This window comes from Scyliorhinus canicula, chromosome 19 (assembly GCF_902713615.1).
Source record: "Scyliorhinus canicula chromosome 19, sScyCan1.1, whole genome shotgun sequence".
In the NCBI taxonomy this organism is placed as follows: domain Eukaryota; kingdom Metazoa; phylum Chordata; class Chondrichthyes; order Carcharhiniformes; family Scyliorhinidae; genus Scyliorhinus; species Scyliorhinus canicula.
In genome coordinates this window covers 80,016,289-80,034,161 of record NC_052164.1, presented here as the reverse complement: position 1 = coordinate 80,034,161, position 17,873 = coordinate 80,016,289, and the positions used below count along the sequence as shown (strand labels likewise).

General features: G+C 43.8%; 1 protein-coding gene across 1 annotated transcript in view; it reads right to left on the bottom strand.

Moving 5' to 3' along the window:
- Positions 1-17,873, bottom strand: part of LOC119954022 — a 163,331-nt gene that overhangs the window by 60,244 nt on the left and 85,214 nt on the right. The window contains exons 31-34 of the mRNA XM_038778798.1: positions 15,927-16,059; positions 12,280-12,453; positions 10,808-10,934; positions 1,041-1,252 (exon numbers count right to left, since the gene is read on the bottom strand). Of these exons, the coding sequence (XP_038634726.1) occupies positions 1,041-1,252; positions 10,808-10,934; positions 12,280-12,453; positions 15,927-16,059 (646 nt within the window). The remainder of the gene's footprint in view (positions 1-1,040; positions 1,253-10,807; positions 10,935-12,279; positions 12,454-15,926; positions 16,060-17,873) is intronic.

Genomic DNA, 17,873 nt, shown 5'->3' with positions numbered 1-17,873 from the left:
ATCGCGGGGGGCGCCGGGGAGCGGAGAATCGCACCCCAGGTTTATATTACCGTTGATTTTATTTGATATAGATGTAACTATCATGGGCTGGATTCTCCGCCGGCGGGATGCTTCATTTACCGGCAGCCTGGGGGTTTCCTGATGGCGTGGGGCTGCCCCACAATGGGAAACTCCATTGACTAGCCGGCGTAATGGAGAATCCTGCCGGCGGGGTGAGCCTGAAATGTGGCGCTGAGTGGTAGAGAATCCAGACCCATTTTCTCAGAAGATTGTGGTGATGTCATAACACATGAAAATTTGTATACTTTTGTTTCTGGCATAAATTAATTATATCCTTTGATTTTTAATTAAAAATGCACATAAATGTATTGGTTCACAGCAAAAAAGCAACAAGTATTTATAGTTTCGGTCAGCTCCCATCGACTCTGAAGCTTCTTCCGTGGTGGCAACTGAAAGTGAATGGGGTAGGAGCAGTAGGTTGTCGGGTGGGGGGTGGGGGGGGGGGGGGGAGGCATCTTTTTTGCTATCCAATGGTCTGCAGACATAGAACCACTGACCTAATACTCAAGGCTACTATTGGAGAAGAGGACTTCTCTCTTTCCTATTGGCACTTGAACTTCACTGCCAGAGCATCATTTGGGTCAGTGGTGTGAAGGCCTGCAGCTGATTTTTATGAAGAAACAGGTTTATTTTCCATTTCACAAATCATAAAGATAGTTGGCTGGGATTCCCCGGCCGTTCATTAGTGGCGGGATTCTTTTGGTTCCACTGGCAGTGCAATCCGCCGTGGGTTTCCCGACGGCAGGTGGCTTCAATGGGAACTCCCATTGACAGCAGCAGAAATAGAGAATCCCGCCACCAGCAACAGGCTCACTGCCTCCCGCTACCGAGAAACAAATGGTCGGAGGACCAAAGAATCCTGTCCAGCGTCATTCTCGGGATCACACACACTCGTATCCTAATATTTATCCTGGAGATCATCTTGGAGACTTTAATGCACTTTTTATACCACAGTCATAACGCAAGAACAAAATTCTTACCGATAATGAGGGCCCAATCAGGTGCCAGATTGAGTTTTTGCTGTTTTAGAATTCCGTGTTTTACCAGCTGGAATGGAGAGGGTGGTTGCACTAGTAAAGGTACCGAGTCACAATCTGTATTAAACTTACTGACACTCACGATTAGTGCTCGATCAGGTTCAGCATGATCATAAAAAACGTATATCCCAGATTCCATGAAAGCATGTGCAAACCTAAAGTAAAACAAGGGATATTGGTACAATATATTGCGCCATTCAACAATAAGCAACAATGATACTCAGCAGGTTCAGAGTGACAGTTGGTTCTCTGTCTATTTTCTTTCATGATAGAACAATCATAGAACAGTACAGCACAGAACAGGCCCTTCGGCCCTCGATGTTGTGCCGAGCAATGATCACCCCACTTAAACCCACGTAACCCGTATACCCGTAACCCAACAATCCCCCCATTAACCTTACACTACGGGCAATTTAGCATGGCCAATCCACCTAACCTGTGAAGATGTCGGCGTTGGACTGGGGTGAGCACAGTAAGAAGCCTTACAACACCAGGTTAAAGTCCAACAGGTTTGTTTCAAATCACTTGCTTTCGGAGCGCAGCCCGAGGAAGGAGCTGCGCTCCGAAAGCTAGTGATTCGAAACAAACCTGTTGGACTTTAACCTGGTATTTTCTTTCAGATTTTGAGCAGCAATCTGAATAATGGCTAGATCTGCATACGTACCAGCTGTAGCTCAGTTGGTAATGCTCTCCCATCAAAGTCAGAAGGTTGTGGGTTCAAGCCCCACTCCCGGACATTGCACATGATAATTTATAGCCAATACTGGAGTACTGCACTTTTGCAGGTCTTTTGGGTAAGATGTTAAACTGAGGGCTCATTTGCCCTCTCAAGTGAATGCAAAAGATCTCATGGCACCGTTTCGAAGAGCAGGTAAGTTATCCCTGGCCTCTGGGCCAATAATTATCCCTTAATCAACATTACAATTACATTACTTGGTCATGATCACATTCCCGTGGGAGTTTGGTGTGTATTAATTAGCTGATGTATTAACCCTAACCCTAACATTATAACAGTGCCTGTACTTCAGGACTACTTCATTGGCCTTGTGGTCATGAAAGGTGCTGTATAAATGTTACATTTAGTTTTAATTCATGGGATGTGGGTGTCACTGGCTGGGTCAGCTTTTATTGCCCATCCCTAATTGCCCTATAGAAACCAATCAAGTAGCTTTGGCCTGAATGGTGTCAAGCTTCGGGTGTTGTTGGAGCTGTGCTCATCCAGGCAAGTGGAGAGATATTTCATCAAGGTTAGGAGGTGTTATTGGGTTACGGGGATAGGGTGGAAGTGAGGGCTTAATTGGGTCGGTGCAGACTTGATGGGCTGAATGGCCTCCTTCTGCACTGTATGTTCTATGACAACCCTGACTTGTGTGTTCAAGGTAGTGGACAGGCTTTGGGGAGGTAAGTTACCTGAAGGAGGATTCCGAGCCTCTGACCTGTTCTTGTAGCCAGTGTTTATATGGCTAATCCAGTTCAGTTTCTGGTCAACGGTAACACCAGGATGCTCAGCGTTTGCACCAGAGAGTGAGGGAGAATGAGTGAGGGAGAATGTATGAGGGAGAGGGTGTTGATGGGGGAAGAGACTACGGATAAGAGAGAGAGAGAGAGCCTGTGTGATGCATAAAGAGAGAATGTACATAAGAATGAGAGAGGGATGAGGGTGGGCCAGATATACCCCATCCTGAACCACAGGAAGTAGGTGAGGTCCTTGATGAGTATTTTGCATTGGTATTCACAAAGGAGAGGGACACATTGATTGGTGGTGTTTCAGATGGATGTGTAAACATTTTAGGACAGGTCGTTATTACGAGGGAGGAAGTGTTAGGTGTGTTAAAAAGCATTAAGGTAGACAAATCCCCAGGGCCAGGTGACATCTATCCCAGATTACTGAGGGCGACAAGAGATGAAATCGCTGGGCCTCTGACAGAAATCTTTGTGTCATCATTGGCCAGAGGTGAAATCCCAGAGGATTGGTGGATAACCAATGTTGTATCGTTATTTAAGAGGGATTGCAAGGATAATCTGGGTAATTATAGGCCAGTGAGCCTGACGTCAGTGATAGTGAAATTGTTGGAAAAGATTCTCAGAGATAGGATCTATGCACATTTGGAAGTAAATAGTCTCATCAGCAACAGACAGCATGGTTTTGTATGAGGGAGGTCATGTCTCACTAATCTGATTGAATTTTTTGAGAGCTGACAAAAATGATTCATGAGGGAAGGGCTGTGGATGCTGTCTACATGGACTTTAGTAAAACATTTGATGAGGTCCCTCATGGCAGGCTGGTGCAAAAGATTAGATCACAGGTCAGAGGTGAACTAGCTGGATGGATACACAATTGGCTTGGCTATAGAAGACAGAGGGTAGCAGTGGAAGGGTGCTTTTCCGAATTAAGGTCTGTAACTAGTGGTTAAAAGCAAATTACTGCAGATGCTGGAATCTGAAATGAAAGAGATAATGCTGGAAAATCTCAGCAAGTCTGGCAGCATCTGTACGGAGAGAAAAGAGCTATTATTTTGAGTCCGATGACTCTTTGTCAAAGCCCTGTCAAAGGTGCTTTGACAAAGAGTCACCGGAAACGAAACGTTAGCTCTTTTCTCTCCCTACAGATGCTGCCAGACTTGCTGAGATTTTCCAGCATTTTCTCTTTCGTCTGTAACTAATGGTGTTCCACAGGCATCAGTACTGGATCCTTTCCTCTTTGTAATATATATAAATGACTTGGAAGAAAACATAGCGGGTCTGATTAGCAAGTTTGCGGATGATACTAAGATTTCAGGAGTTACGGATAGTGATGAAGATTGTCAGAGATATAGGTACAACAGGATATAGATAGGCTGCAAAATTGGGCAGAGAAATGGCAGATGGAATTTAATTTGGACAAATGCAAGGTGATGCATTTTGGTAGATTCAATTCAGGTGGGATCTATAAAATAAATGGCAGAATCATCAGGAGTATAGAGACACAGAGATCTGGGTGCTCAGGTCCACAGATCCTTAAAAGTGGCAGCACAGGTGGAAATGGTGATAAAGAAAGCATATGGCATGCTTGCCTTCATAGGACAGGGTATCGAGTTTAAAAGCTCGAAAATTACGTTACAATTATATATAACGTTGGTTAGGCCACATTTGGAATACTGTATCCAATTCTGGGTTCTGAACTACCAGAAGGACGTGGAGGCTTTGGAGAGAGTACAGAAAAGGTTTACAATGATGTTACCTGGTATGGAAGATATTAGCTATGAGGAGATTGAATAAACTGGGATTATTCTCCCTGGAGAGATGGAGGCGACCTGATAGAAGTTTATAAAATTATTAGTGGTATAGATAGGGTGAACAGTTGGAGGCTTTTTCCTAGGGCGAATTGAAAATTACAAGGGGGTCACAATTTAAAGAAATTTGGCATGTCTGCATCAACTCTCACAAACTTCTACAAATGTGCGATAGAGAGCATCTCATCCAGCTGCATCACAGCCTGGTAAGGTAACTGCTCGTTCCAAGTTCGCAGGAAACTGCAGACTGTGGTGAACTCAGCCCAACGCATCACACCAGCTTGCCACCCCCACATTGATTCTGTATCCACCTCCCGCTGCCTCAGGAAGGCAGACAGCATTATCAGAGACCCCTCCCACCCAGGCATTGCTTTCTTCCAGACCCTTCCATCAGGCAGAAGGTACAGAAGTCTGAAGACTCGCACATCCAGACATAGGTACAGCTTCTTCCCCACAGCTACAAAACTCCTCAACAACGCCCCCTTGGACTGATCTGTTCCCTGTAAGAACACTATTCACGATGCCCTATGCAGCTCTTGCTCATGTATTTGCTTTGTTTGGCCCCTTGTTCCGCACTGTAATCAATCGCTGTTTGTCGACGTATCATTTGCAACATTCTCTGTAGATTATTATTTTTGTCTGCTATGTAAGTAAGGTGTACATTCCCGCGACCACAGAAAAATACTTTTCACTGTACTTAGGTACATGTGATAATAAATCAAATCAAATCAAATCAAATCAAGGTGAGGGGGAAATGAGGGGGGGGGGGGGGGGAAGGTTCAGTGGAGATGTGCGGGGGATGTTTTTTTACACAGAGGGTGTTGGTGGCCTGGAATTCACTGCCAAGAGAGGTGGTTGAGGTAGATACGTTAGCAACGTTTAAGACTTTTCTGGATAGGCACATGAACAGACGGGGCATAGAAGAATACGGACGGTTGGTCTAGATAGGACACGTGATCGGTGCAGGCTTGGAGGGCCGAAGGGTCTGTCCAATGCTGTATTGTTACTTGTTCTTGAAGCTCAGCAAACCTGCGTCAGGAGGATTAAACAGGGGTGTGGGACTACAAATTGAAAATGACCAGGCCATTCCCGCTGATTGTCCTTTCCCCAGGTTGGAAAACATAGTAAGGTTGTACCCGAGAAGCATTTAAAGTGAACTTGAGTTGACTTTTTAACTGCTTGGGCCAAATAAGATTTTCCTTTCAATTGCTATTTTTAAAAAAAATTGAAGTTGGTGGGTTCCTGAAGATTGTAGGTAAGTCAGTTCATGAAGACGATAAGGAAAGCATGTTTCCTTGGGGAGCTTAAGGAAAAAGCATACAGCTGTGCAAAGGTGAGTGGCAGGACTGATGGGTAGTCAGAATATACAGAACAGCAGAGAATGACTAAAAGGTTATAAGAATGATCCCTGGAATGAAGAACTTGTCGTATAAGGACGTCACAGTGACGTCAGCGCAGCATTTCGTGGACTTTCTGGGGAGTTTTCCATCTCACCCTGGAGAAGCAATTTCTCTTAATAAACCCTGCACTTTCTTTTTAAAACATGACACCTCTGTTTCTTGCTCACTTTGTAGCAACAGCAAATAAGCAACGGAAAACTGGTGATGAGGATCTGGGCATTTAAAAAAAAAAACTATTGATGAAAAGTTAGGCCAGAAAAAACTATTGATTATAATTTGGAAGCTGAAGAAAACCATTGTCGACACTGGGATGGAAATATCTCAATGGGTTTGCGGCAAGTAAAAAATGTTCAGATCATAGGGAGGCGTCAGTGAGCTAATCGATCGATAGTGACAGCTAAGTAAGGGTTCTGAAAAGTAATTGGTACAAAACTTTTAGTTATTGGAGCATATCTTTTAAACAAAAGAATCAAAGTTTCAGATTTACTTACTGCTTGTAGTGGGTAGAAGTTTTGGAGACAGTGTACGTGGCACTGTAAACGGGTTGTGGGAACAGGAAACAAGGAGGCTGCCAACTCTGCAACCTATTGCTCGGGAACTGATAGTCCAGGAAAGGGGAACTTGTGGGTGCCATGAACCCGTTTGATGAGGGTTATGAAATTTGGGATTCTTCGGAGGAAAGGTTCCAATTGTATCTTGAAGCAACTCAGACACTGGACACCTGCATGTTTTGACTTTTCTCAGCTCATTGGCCGAAAAACATTCATCTTCTTACAAAACCTAGTCCACCTAGCTAAACCAAGGAGGAAAAAGCTACACGGGTTAATGACAATATTGGGAGGACATTTCTCTCCCTGTCTGCTGCTGATTGCTGAAAGACTCTGCTTCCATCATTGTGCGCAAGAGGAAGGAAGGGGAAAACATTTTGGAATTCGTGGCGACACTGGGTAAATTAACCAAGTACTACGAATTTGATAAAACACTTGATGATACACTTCGAGACAGACTGGTTTGTGGTCTCCGAAATGCAGCCATCCAAAGGACACCGTTGACTGAAGATGCAGTAACCCTGAAAACTACTGTGGAAATCGCTGCTACCTGGAACTTGCTTCGTTGATTGGAGTCAGAGCAAAAGTTCATAAGCTGGAGATTGCTAAAAGCAGGTCCGGAAAAAATACACTGTCATCATTGTACTCATGTGGGACATTCCGCAGGAGAATGTTGGAGTAAGAAGATACTAGGCCACATCGCCAAAATATGTTGGGAACAGAAACCTTCATCAGCACAAAAGAGGTGTACAATGAAAAACACAGCCAAGTCTGCTGGTCGAGTTTATCAGTTAAGTGACAGAACTAAAGACGCAATAGGGGACAAAGTGTTAAGTCAGCTTAAAGAATTCAACCTGATCAGTTAATGGAAATAAACAGCGCTAAAACTTACCGGAAACACCATCAAGATACAAGTGAATATGGGTGCTGCAGCATCACACATACCTGAGACAACATAGTCAGAAGCCAAAACATTCACCTTTACAACTATCAGATGCTGTCCTGAGGACATATACCAAAGAGTTTGTGCCACTGAAGGGATGTATCAAGATAAACATGGAAGTTTTCTATGTTTCTGTAGGATATGGGGGGGGGGGGGGGGGGCAGAATCAGACTATGAGTTGCATGATCAGCCATGAGCAAAATGAATGGCAGAGCAAGCTCGTAGGGCCGAATCGTCTCCTCTTGCTCCTTTTTTCTATGTTAAGCGGTCAAAAAGCAGAGTTGCCTCGCCACGATGTCCAAGGAAACTTTCCTTGCATTGTTTGGTAGATGATGGTTGTAAAGCTCATCTGGGCCATCGTGAACCAACTTGTTGATTCTATGAGTGATCTACAACCACTTCTGAATAAGTAAACTAAGGTATTTCAAGAGTCACTTCGATCCATGACTGGAGTGGAAATGAAACTCAAGATCAAGGCAGTCAACGTGCCCCAAGTGTCTTAAAGCGCATACCGCACCCTATGCTACCCAGCCAAAAGTGGAAGAACTTGAGCGGTTAATTGAGATAGGAGCCATTGAGCTTGTTACCACCAGTGATTGGGTGACACCAGTCATTCCTGTATTAAAGGGGGATGATTTAGTAAGAATAGGTGGGGATTTCAAAAGAACAATCAACCCCGTATTGTGTGCTGACCATTATCCTCTACCGTTTATCAAACATTTATTCGCTGGGCCCGCAGGAGGCCAGAATTTAGCAAAATAGATATTTCTCAATCATACCTACAGGTGAATGTGGCTGCAGAATGATAACAGTTACTTACACAGTGACACATAAAGCTCTTTTTTGTTATTGGAGACTTCCATTTGGGATAATTCATCACCGGCTCTTTTTCAGAGATCCATGGATCAAATTCATTAAGGAAGTTAAAGCTGGACACTTAGAGAAACTAAAGGCAATTGTGAAGAGTCAGCATGGTTTTTTAAAAGATAAATCATGCTTACCTAATTTATTGGAGCTCACTGAAGGCGTAACATGCGCTGAGGGCAAAGGGGAGTTTTTAGACATGCTGTACTTGGATTACTAGAAGGAATTTGGAAAGGTGCCACTTCAAAGGTTATCACGCCAAATAAAAGCTCACGATGTCGGGGGTAAGATTAACTTGGATAGAAGATTGGCTGGCCGGCAGAAGACAGTGGATGCAAAAATGGGTCTTTTTCCAATTGGCAGGGTGTGATGAGGGGTCTATGCTGGAGTCTCAACTTTTTACAACTTATTTCAATGACTTAGATGAGGGGACTGACGGCATGGTAGCTAAATTTGCAAATTACATCAAGATAGTAGGGAAATATGTTGAAAAGAGGACATAAGGAAGTTGCAGATGGATAGAAATAGGTTGAGGGAGCGGGCAAACATCTGGCGTATGGAATATAATGTGGGAAAATGTGAAGTTTTTAACTTTGGCAGGAAGATAAGAAAAAAATGTATTGCTTAAATGGAGAATATTTACAGAATTTTGAAGTGCAGAGAGATCGCGGCATTCTTGTGCATGAGTGTTATGCAGGCACAGAAAGTAATTAGAAGGCTAATGGAATGCTATCCTTTATTATGAGAGGAATTGAACCTAAAAATATGGGGCTGGATTCTCCGATTCTGAGACTAAGTGCTGACGCCGGCATGGGAACAGTGGCCTTTTACGACCAAAAAAACGGGGGCAAACGTCCACCGATCCCCCATCTGATTGGGGGGGGGGGGGGGGGGGGGGGCTAGCAGGCATGCAGTGCAGAGCACCCGGCTCTAGCTGCCGATACGGCTGGAGAATTGCCGGGTCCGTGGCCACGCATGCGCATGGCGGCGGCCTGCAACGGCTGCGTCGTACAACATGGCGCCAGCCGTGTATGGACACGGCCTGCCAAATAGTGACCTCCTTTGGCCAGGCTAGCCACCCCCGGACCATCCCCCACCAGTGCCCCCAGCCCCTGCTAAAGCCCTCCCTGCCATGGATCGGCTGTCCCTCAACTGTGGTGGCGCTGGACTCAGTCCGCAACCGCCATGCCAAGTTCCCATGAAAAAATAGCATGAGAGGCCGATGCCGTAGGGAACTTGATGCGGCCGGGACGGAGTATCAGGAGGAGGGCTTCAGGTAACGTCCCGAGGCCGTCCATACGATGCGCGGCGTATTCCTAGAGTACGCCATTTTGGAGGGGGCGGAGCATCGCAAAAGCAGCGCCGGTCCCCCCAATTTCAGCACCAACGTGGAATTTTCCGGCCAATCGGCAAACGCGATTCCGGCGTTGAAGGCCGTAAAATCCCGCCCATGATGTTGAGCTTCAGTTGTATGGGGCATTGATGAGACCAAATCTCAAATATTGTGTGTAGTTTGGACACCTTATTTAAGGAAGAACATAACTGCGTTAGAGGCAGTTGAGGGGAGGTTTACTAGATTGATACCTGGAATAAAGGGGCTGCCTTCTGAGGAAATGGAGAATGAATACAGGCCCCCGTGGGTGCTTTCCTAATGTATGTGGATTAAGAGTCAAAATATCAGATATGGAGCCATTTTGTACCAGTTCTACCTCTGCTCTATGGGGAGATGGTCAGATATGTTTTGGCAGCCTTCTTGTGGGTTGGGGGAATGGCATGGGGAGGGAAGGCCCACCTAATGAGGCACCCTGTGACTCAAGATGACCCTCTCTGGGTTAGCCCTGATGCCTCACGGCGCCGAGGTCCCAGGTTCGATCCCGGCTCTGGGTCACTGTCCGTGTGGAGTTTGCACATTCTTCCCGTGTTTGCGTGGGTTTTGCCCCCACAACCCAAAGATGTGCAGGGTAGGTGGATTGGCCACACTAAATTGCCCCTCAATTGGAAAAATTAATTGGGTTCTCTAAAATAAAAAAAAGATGACCCTCTCTGATGGCACTCTCCCCACTCTCCCTTTCTATAGGACCGACCCGAGTGGCCTCCGGGGACTCTGACCCCACTTACTTGGGTTCCAGGGCAGCATTCCAGATGCTTTTCTGGGTTAGGTGAAATCCCAGCAGTGGCCACTATTCCCAATGGCACTGGGGCAAAAGAATACTAGCTGTCCGATTGGTTGGGTGCCACGGGGCCAGAATCTCATCCCTTAAAGGGTCAGGAAGGACCCCTGATGGTCACTGAATAGATTTGGGGCCCCTGAAAATAGCTGGGGTGAGGGTACCTATGTTCTTTCTGGCCCGTAAATGGGGTCCACGGCTGCCCTGTAAAATTTAGACCCCTGTGTGCAGGAGAATATTTGTGTATGTGACAGAGCAAGACAGAATGCGTGGCTCATGCACCTCATGTTAAACTGGATGAAAACGTGGCCTGATTGTCCAAAATCTAACTATCTCAGTTCAGATTCTGTTTACCTTAGAATTAATGAGCGACCACAGTATTTACGTGAAATCCAATAACCAGAATGAAAACTGTTGAAGAGCATCAGCTGACTGACAGTAAATGAAACTCAGCAAATGCTCCATCTATCAGTCAAAGGCAAACATATTAAATCACAGGTTTGAAATGTTGTCACCTGGAAGTGTTGAAATTGGTTTCTCTAATGAAATGATCCAACTTCCTGAAGGGCCCAAAGTCCCAGTCTGAATTTGTGTTGAAAAGATGGTCCTTCTGGTATACAGGGTAGTGACTCAAACTGCGATCTGTTGAAGAGAATTGAAAACAAAGCTCTTAGTGTAGCGCTCACTATGGAGTTATTCAAAACCAGATACTCAAGAAGAACACATGCCTTGAAATGTTGGCTTGATGGGTTCACAAACAAATGCTTAAACTTGAAAGTCCGATGTCCAGTATTCAAATGGGGGTATTAACCCATTTCACAAAAACTGAACTAGGAGTTCCGTAGCCACTAAAGCCTCCTTGGCAAGTAAATCCCCCAAGTATTGCTTTTGGCACAGTTGAATATCAATACTTCAATGGCTCACCATCTTGATTTTGCCATAGGCATAATTTTGATCAATTTGAATTAAGGGGTGATTGGGAAAAGGGCAAGAGGAGACTGTGTGTTAGGGTATAAAATAGATTGAATGATGGAAAAATTAGTCTTATAGGGCCAAAGCGAATGATGATGGGACAAGCTATATCTTGGCAGCAGAGTATTAGAGTTTGGAAATTGTACAAGTAAATTCCCTTTTTGAGTTAATAGCAGTTTAAACACAATTAATTTACATGATACATCAAAATCATGAAACATGTAGTAAGAATTTGTTTTAATTGAGAACCCCAAACATGGGGTGAATCATCTCTGGTCAACATGAATAATGGATGTGACATTTGGAATATGAGTAAGATACATGAAAGGCAACAGAGATGTAGGCCTGAATAATACGTTACGCGGGCACAGCAAAAAGTCAGAAACCCATCTGCATTATTTGAACGTCAATTGAGAAAATAAGGGAGGTCATTAACGACACAATTGACAAATCATAATCTGCTCTGACATCAATAATACACATTCAGGGGAGAATCACGCCATGTGGAGAATCTGATTTTTTAATGGCTGCACTTGTTTACAGTCACATGTCTCTCGGCATTATACTGTAGGTAGTTCTGTTCTCCAATCCCACATTAACCCCATCTATACCAAACTCCCTTCTACTACAGTAGGCACACAAGAACTTTTAGAAATTGTCATCAGGAGACAACTATAATTCTTTGAGCATGTACTTCAGAATGAGAAACTAAAACACTTGGAGCAAGAGGGAGACAAAGGAAGAAATACACCCATAGTTTAAGAAGCAGAACAGATACAGAATTTGACAACAGCAAGCTGCTTGTCCTCATCAAAGAATGTGAAAGTCCCGTCAGCTATGAAAAGTAACAATGCAAAACCTTACACCCTATTGGAGAAGTCATCCTTGGGTGAGACTTGACCAAGGCTGAAAAGGCATCAAAGAAAAATAGGATAAATCAGGTATCAGTGGATGGGAAAGATCAAGTTTGGTTCTTATAAATATAACCTTTATATCACAGAAGACCGACACTCACTGCTCCGATGGATGCTGAGTTTGAAGAGGATTAAATCATGTGGCCTCAGACAGACAATGGGGTTTGGAATTTTGTGAATTTCACCATTCATACCAGTGGAAATGGTCCTTTGCAAATAGCTTGCCGTTTTTGTCAAGAAGCGTGGGTTTTGAAACATTACAGGCCGTTCAGTTTCTGTACATAGAAAAATGAAAAAAACAGTACTTGAGAATTAATATCGACCAGTTTGATAAATGTTGAAGCTCTGATTTTAACCTAACCTGCCTGGTAGTATGGTTTGCAACCTTGTTTTAACATCTTGCCCGATTTTATGCTCTAATCTGAACTGCTCCTCCTGGATTATGTTAAAATTGGGGCTCGGCTGTACGACTAGAGGCAGATGCACAGCAGCAATTAATTTCATATTGCGTAATAAACTGAAGGACCCATCTTCATCAGACTTCTGAGAATAATATAGCCTTGCAGATGATTAAGTATCCAAATTAATGCCCATCCACTTTTCATTCTTTACACTATGGTGTAAATTCTGCGAAATTATGGTGTGAAGGATTTAACTCATCAAATGAAAAGATTACATTTTGCCAGGAACAGAGACGACATACCACACATACAAATGCAGAAAACCGTCAGGAGGCTTTGCTAGACAAGGCCTCAAGACCATTTTTAAACAAGTTGAGGACATCTGCATACACAAAAAAACATATTTATTGGTTCTCCAAGAATTCTAAAGCAAAGAAAACGCCAGGGTATTTTCGACAACGATTATATTATCCTTAAAAAGCAAAATATTTTCTTTAAATTAAGCTTGAATCAAATCAGATCAGAGTCGCTAATAGAGTAGTGACCTTATTGATTTCCTTTTAGCTGAGACAAGAGAGAAACAATGCTTTATAATTTGACCGTGAGCATGAAATGAAATGAAAATGAAAATGAAAATCGCTTATTGTCACGAGTAGGCTTCAATGAAGTTACTGTGAAAAGCCCCTAGTCGCCATATTCCGACGCCTGTCCGGGGAGGCTGGTACGGGAATCGAACCGTGCTACTGGCCTGCGTGGTCTGCTTTAAAAGCCAGTGATTTAGCCCAGTGAGCTAAACCAGCATAAACTTAAGATGTTATTTGTCTGTGCACCCTACATTTACTTTTATGTGGATGTGTATCTTGCAATTGCTTCTGGGTAGGTTAGTTTATGTGCACTGATATTTTAAATGGATTAGTTTAATTTACTTTCTTCACACTTTACAATATTTTAGCCATTACTATAATGCAATCTAAAACTTAACTTATGATAAAATATTAAGTAACCATTATAAAATATTGTATGTTTACTTTATATACCTCAAGACTCTAATTTCTCCAGAATTCATTGATGAGGAATTCTATCCACTGAGATAGGGATAACTCAGAAGAATTATTTCTGTTACAATTATACCTGGTAAGTATATTCTATTCTGAGATCTCCAATATTTAGTCCCGGGAGGGAGAATATTTTGTTTAAGACCAAGTCTCTAGCGCGTATAGCTGACTATGCTTTAACATCTCTCCTAGTTGAGGATTAAGGCTGATAATAAACTTGACTGAATAAATGTACCTTGTAGAGGTGTGGGTTAAAGTAGTAGAGCCCTGACAATGGCAGAGTAACAGATACAAACTCACTCTGTAAGCTACTCTATTTAATAGGACACCTGTCACTGTTTGTTTAAAGTTACAAGTGTTCTCAAATGTTTCTTTTGTTGAGTTAGTTAATTGAGTTAGTTAGCTGAACTAGATCAACTACAGCCTTGGTAAAGGTTGTAATTCATCCACCATGGATATTTGGGTGGTACAACACATTCCAGAACCTGCCTCATCTCAACAGCATTGACAATCTTGAGGCTGATTGAACTGTGGGTAATGTATGTCATCACCTTTCTCCGCCAAGTATCCAATTGTTTGGCTTAGATTCTGCACGATGTTACTTTAATTGTAGCAGCAACCCATTTATTTTACAATTTATGATCAAATAGGGCTGATCTGAAAATCAAAGCCGTGTGTTCTACTTAAGGCATTTTCATGTCAATAACCTCCTGCATCATAAGGTCTATTTTATTCATTAAAACAATAATAGCTCTATTTGATACCCAAGTTACAGCTACGATTATTTAATTTCACTGGTAGATCTACTGTGACATTGTTCTTGGGTGTGAGAGGAGATTGTGGGCAGGATTCAATAGATATGCACTTTTGCCAAGTGGCCACATCCTGGAATTACAGCATCAACGAGACTTGCTACATAAAGATTTCTCATTTGAACTGATTACAAAATCATTTCCAATGTTAAGTACCACCATTTTTTAAAATTAAAAAAAAAAATTTAGAGTACCCAATTATTTTTTTCCAATTAAGGGGCCAATCCACCTAACCTGCACATCTTTGGGTTGTGGGGGTGAAACCCATGCAGACACGGGCAAACTCCACACAGACAGTGACCCAGGGCTGGGATTCGAACCCGGGTCCTCAGCGCCGTAGGCAACAATGCTAACCACTGTGCCACCGTACTGCCCCGTTAACTACCAACATAAATATCATGACAAAAATCATTACAAGTGAAGCTTGCTGGCAAAAAAATGTGTGAATAAGCAATTAAAACGTATAATACATAGATAGAGCTACCCACATAGACAAAGGATTGAAATGTTGCCTTAAAACCTTGAACCGTTCCAAAACTCTGGTTAGGCCCCAACTAGAGTTTTGCATCCAGTTATCACACTTTAGGAATGATGTGAAAGTCCAGAAGATTGTGCTGAGGAGATTTACCAGAATGGTTCTAGGGTTGGAGGAGGACTGGGGGTGGGGGGGGCAGTGTGTGTGTGTGTGTGTTAGTTACGAGGTTAGTTTGGAAAGGCTGGGGTTGCTCTGCTTGGAGCAAATGAGATTGAAGGAGGATTTGATAGAGGTGTACACGGTATAACAGGCGTAGACAGGGACACGTTCATTCCATTAGCTTATGATAAAACAATTAGGGGACACACATTTAAGATCTTGGGCAAGAGATACAGGGGGAATGTGAGGAATGACATTTTTATGCTATGAGTGGTACTGACCTGGAGCTCACTGCCCACGAAGGTGGTGGATGTGGAAACAATCAATGATTTCAAAAAGGAACATGGACGGGAACTTGAAGGAAATATACTTGAAGGGCAATGGGGAATAAGCAGGTTAGTGGACCAAGTGGATTACTCTGCGGGTGGGCAACATGGACTCGATGGGTTGAATGGTCTGCAAAAGACTCCAAAGGTGGGATTTTCCAGCCTTTCCCACTGACAGGATCTTCCCGTTCCTCCAAAGGCGATCCCCTGCGGTGGGACAGTGCTAGAACCTGCCTGAACACTATTCTTCATAGCCTTCACAAAAGACAGGTGAGCCACGCAAAACATTATAGGTATTGCTGGGTCTGTAAGATCCTGCCAGCGGCAAATGACGAGCCACCTATGCCCCAGCTGTCAATATGAAATGACCAGTTAGAAATACTTCTGAAGAAATTCATGTCTGGGCCATTGTGGTATATTTTAATATTTACCCCATCTGATTATGGTGTCTATCCTGTACCAGGCGCTGCCAATGTTCCTGCCATAGTAAATCAGAGCTTGACTCACTTTGGTCACTGACCTGTTAGGAACATGTCAACCACATTCTTTCCAGATAAAATCAAACCAAAAATCCCAGCAGGCTCAAAAAGGATAAACAGAACTCTCGGACTATCTGAAACGTGTTCATCTGGACCCAGCACATCAACAACAATCTAAGAAGGGAAAAGACACTGTTACCTAATCAGTCAGTAAAGTGAATGAATCATGCAAAGACAAACTAGCAGAGGTTAGGTTCGCAAAACATTTGCGATGTAATTAGTATTTTTATTGCAACAGTGATCCTTCAAACCCTCATCCTTGCCATTTCATCTCTCCCAGGCCATAACAATCCTAAACCTTTCATCCTGCTCTTGTCATCTCCATCTCTAATCCCACCCCAATCCAACTCCTCCTTCCTATGCCATCTCCATCCCATATCTCCAGTGTATTCCCCTTCCCACACATTTACTCCCCTCTTCATTCCAGACCTCCCTCCCCAAACAGAAGGGAAAACCAGTTCAAAATTGTCAAACCCCAGTAACATCAGTAATACTGGAGTTCCACTTGGAGGTAAGCAAGACCAGTTTGGGAAAGTGTTACCAGTACCCTTCACATTCCAGGTTTTACTGCATTTTTTCCCATTACGTTTCCCTCCCATGTTGTTCCTTCTTCCTCCTCGTGTGGAATGGATTATGATGGGTGGTGCTGTTCTTTAAAACTGTTCTATCTCTGTGGGAGATATTTTAAGGCACAATCCAATGGAAAAATTTCTAAGTGATGCGGGTTTGACTGGGAGTTTCCCCCTGACTCGTCAGTGAGCTCCCCAATGCCATATAACCAAACAAGACTTTTTTGGGCCCTGAAGAGTTTCTCATCGGGCTAGCCCACCCTTAGAGGGTGTGATCTACCAGCAACATTGTGCCTGAACGTCAGGGGGCTGTGGTGCAATGTGGTCAATAGATGCCAGGTGAACCCACTCCCGGGATCTACCTGGCTCACTACACCTCGCAAGGTCTAATGTGATCTCGCGAGCCATTGCAATATGACGTTGCAGCGCTTCCCGCTGAGGCCCCGTATCTAACCGGAGTTGCATTAGATAGTGTTGTGTTTCTCAGCGCTGCGAGCATCAGGAAGCACACGGCTAAACATGCTCTCTATGGGATTCTGTTCCCATTTGGTTAGATCTGGTCCAGAATTATTTTCATCACTGGGGAGCTGAACCTGCTGGCCAGACCAGTTCCTCTGAGAGGGGGCCATCATTTGAAAGGGTGCCCGATCTGCAAGTGAGCTTGCGGGTCCCCACACCCACCACCCACGGGCAATGTCACCCCACACATACATGATGTGGTTATGCTGGCGTGGACTGGGGTGAGCACAGTAAGAAGTCTTACAACAACAGGTTAAAGTCCAACAGGTTTCTTTCAAATCACTAGCTTTCGGAGCACTGCTCCTTCCTCAGGTGAATGAAGAGGTAGGTTCCAGAAACATATATATATATATATATATATATATATAGACAATGCTTTGAATGTGAGCATTTGCAGGTAATTAAGTCTTTACAGATCCAGAAATAGGGGTAACCCCAGGTTAAAGAGGTGTGAATTGTCTCAAGCCAGGACAGTTGGTAGGATTTCGCAAGCCCAGGCCAGATGGTGGGGGATGAATGTAATGCGACATGAATCCATGGTCCCGGTTGAGGCCATACTCGTGTACGGAACTTGGCTATAAGTTTCTGCTCAGCGATTTTGCGTTGTCTTGTGTCCTGAAGGCCGCCTTGGAGAACGCTTACCTGGAGATCAGAGGCTGAATGCCCTCGACTGCTGCAGTGTTCCCCGACTGGAAGGGAACGATTGTCACGCAATGTCCGTTCATCCGTTGTCGCAGTGTCTGCATGGTCTTGCCAATGTACCATGCTTCAGGACATCCTTTCGTGCAGCATATGAGGTAGACAACGTTGGCCGAGTCGCACGAGTATGTACCGCGTACC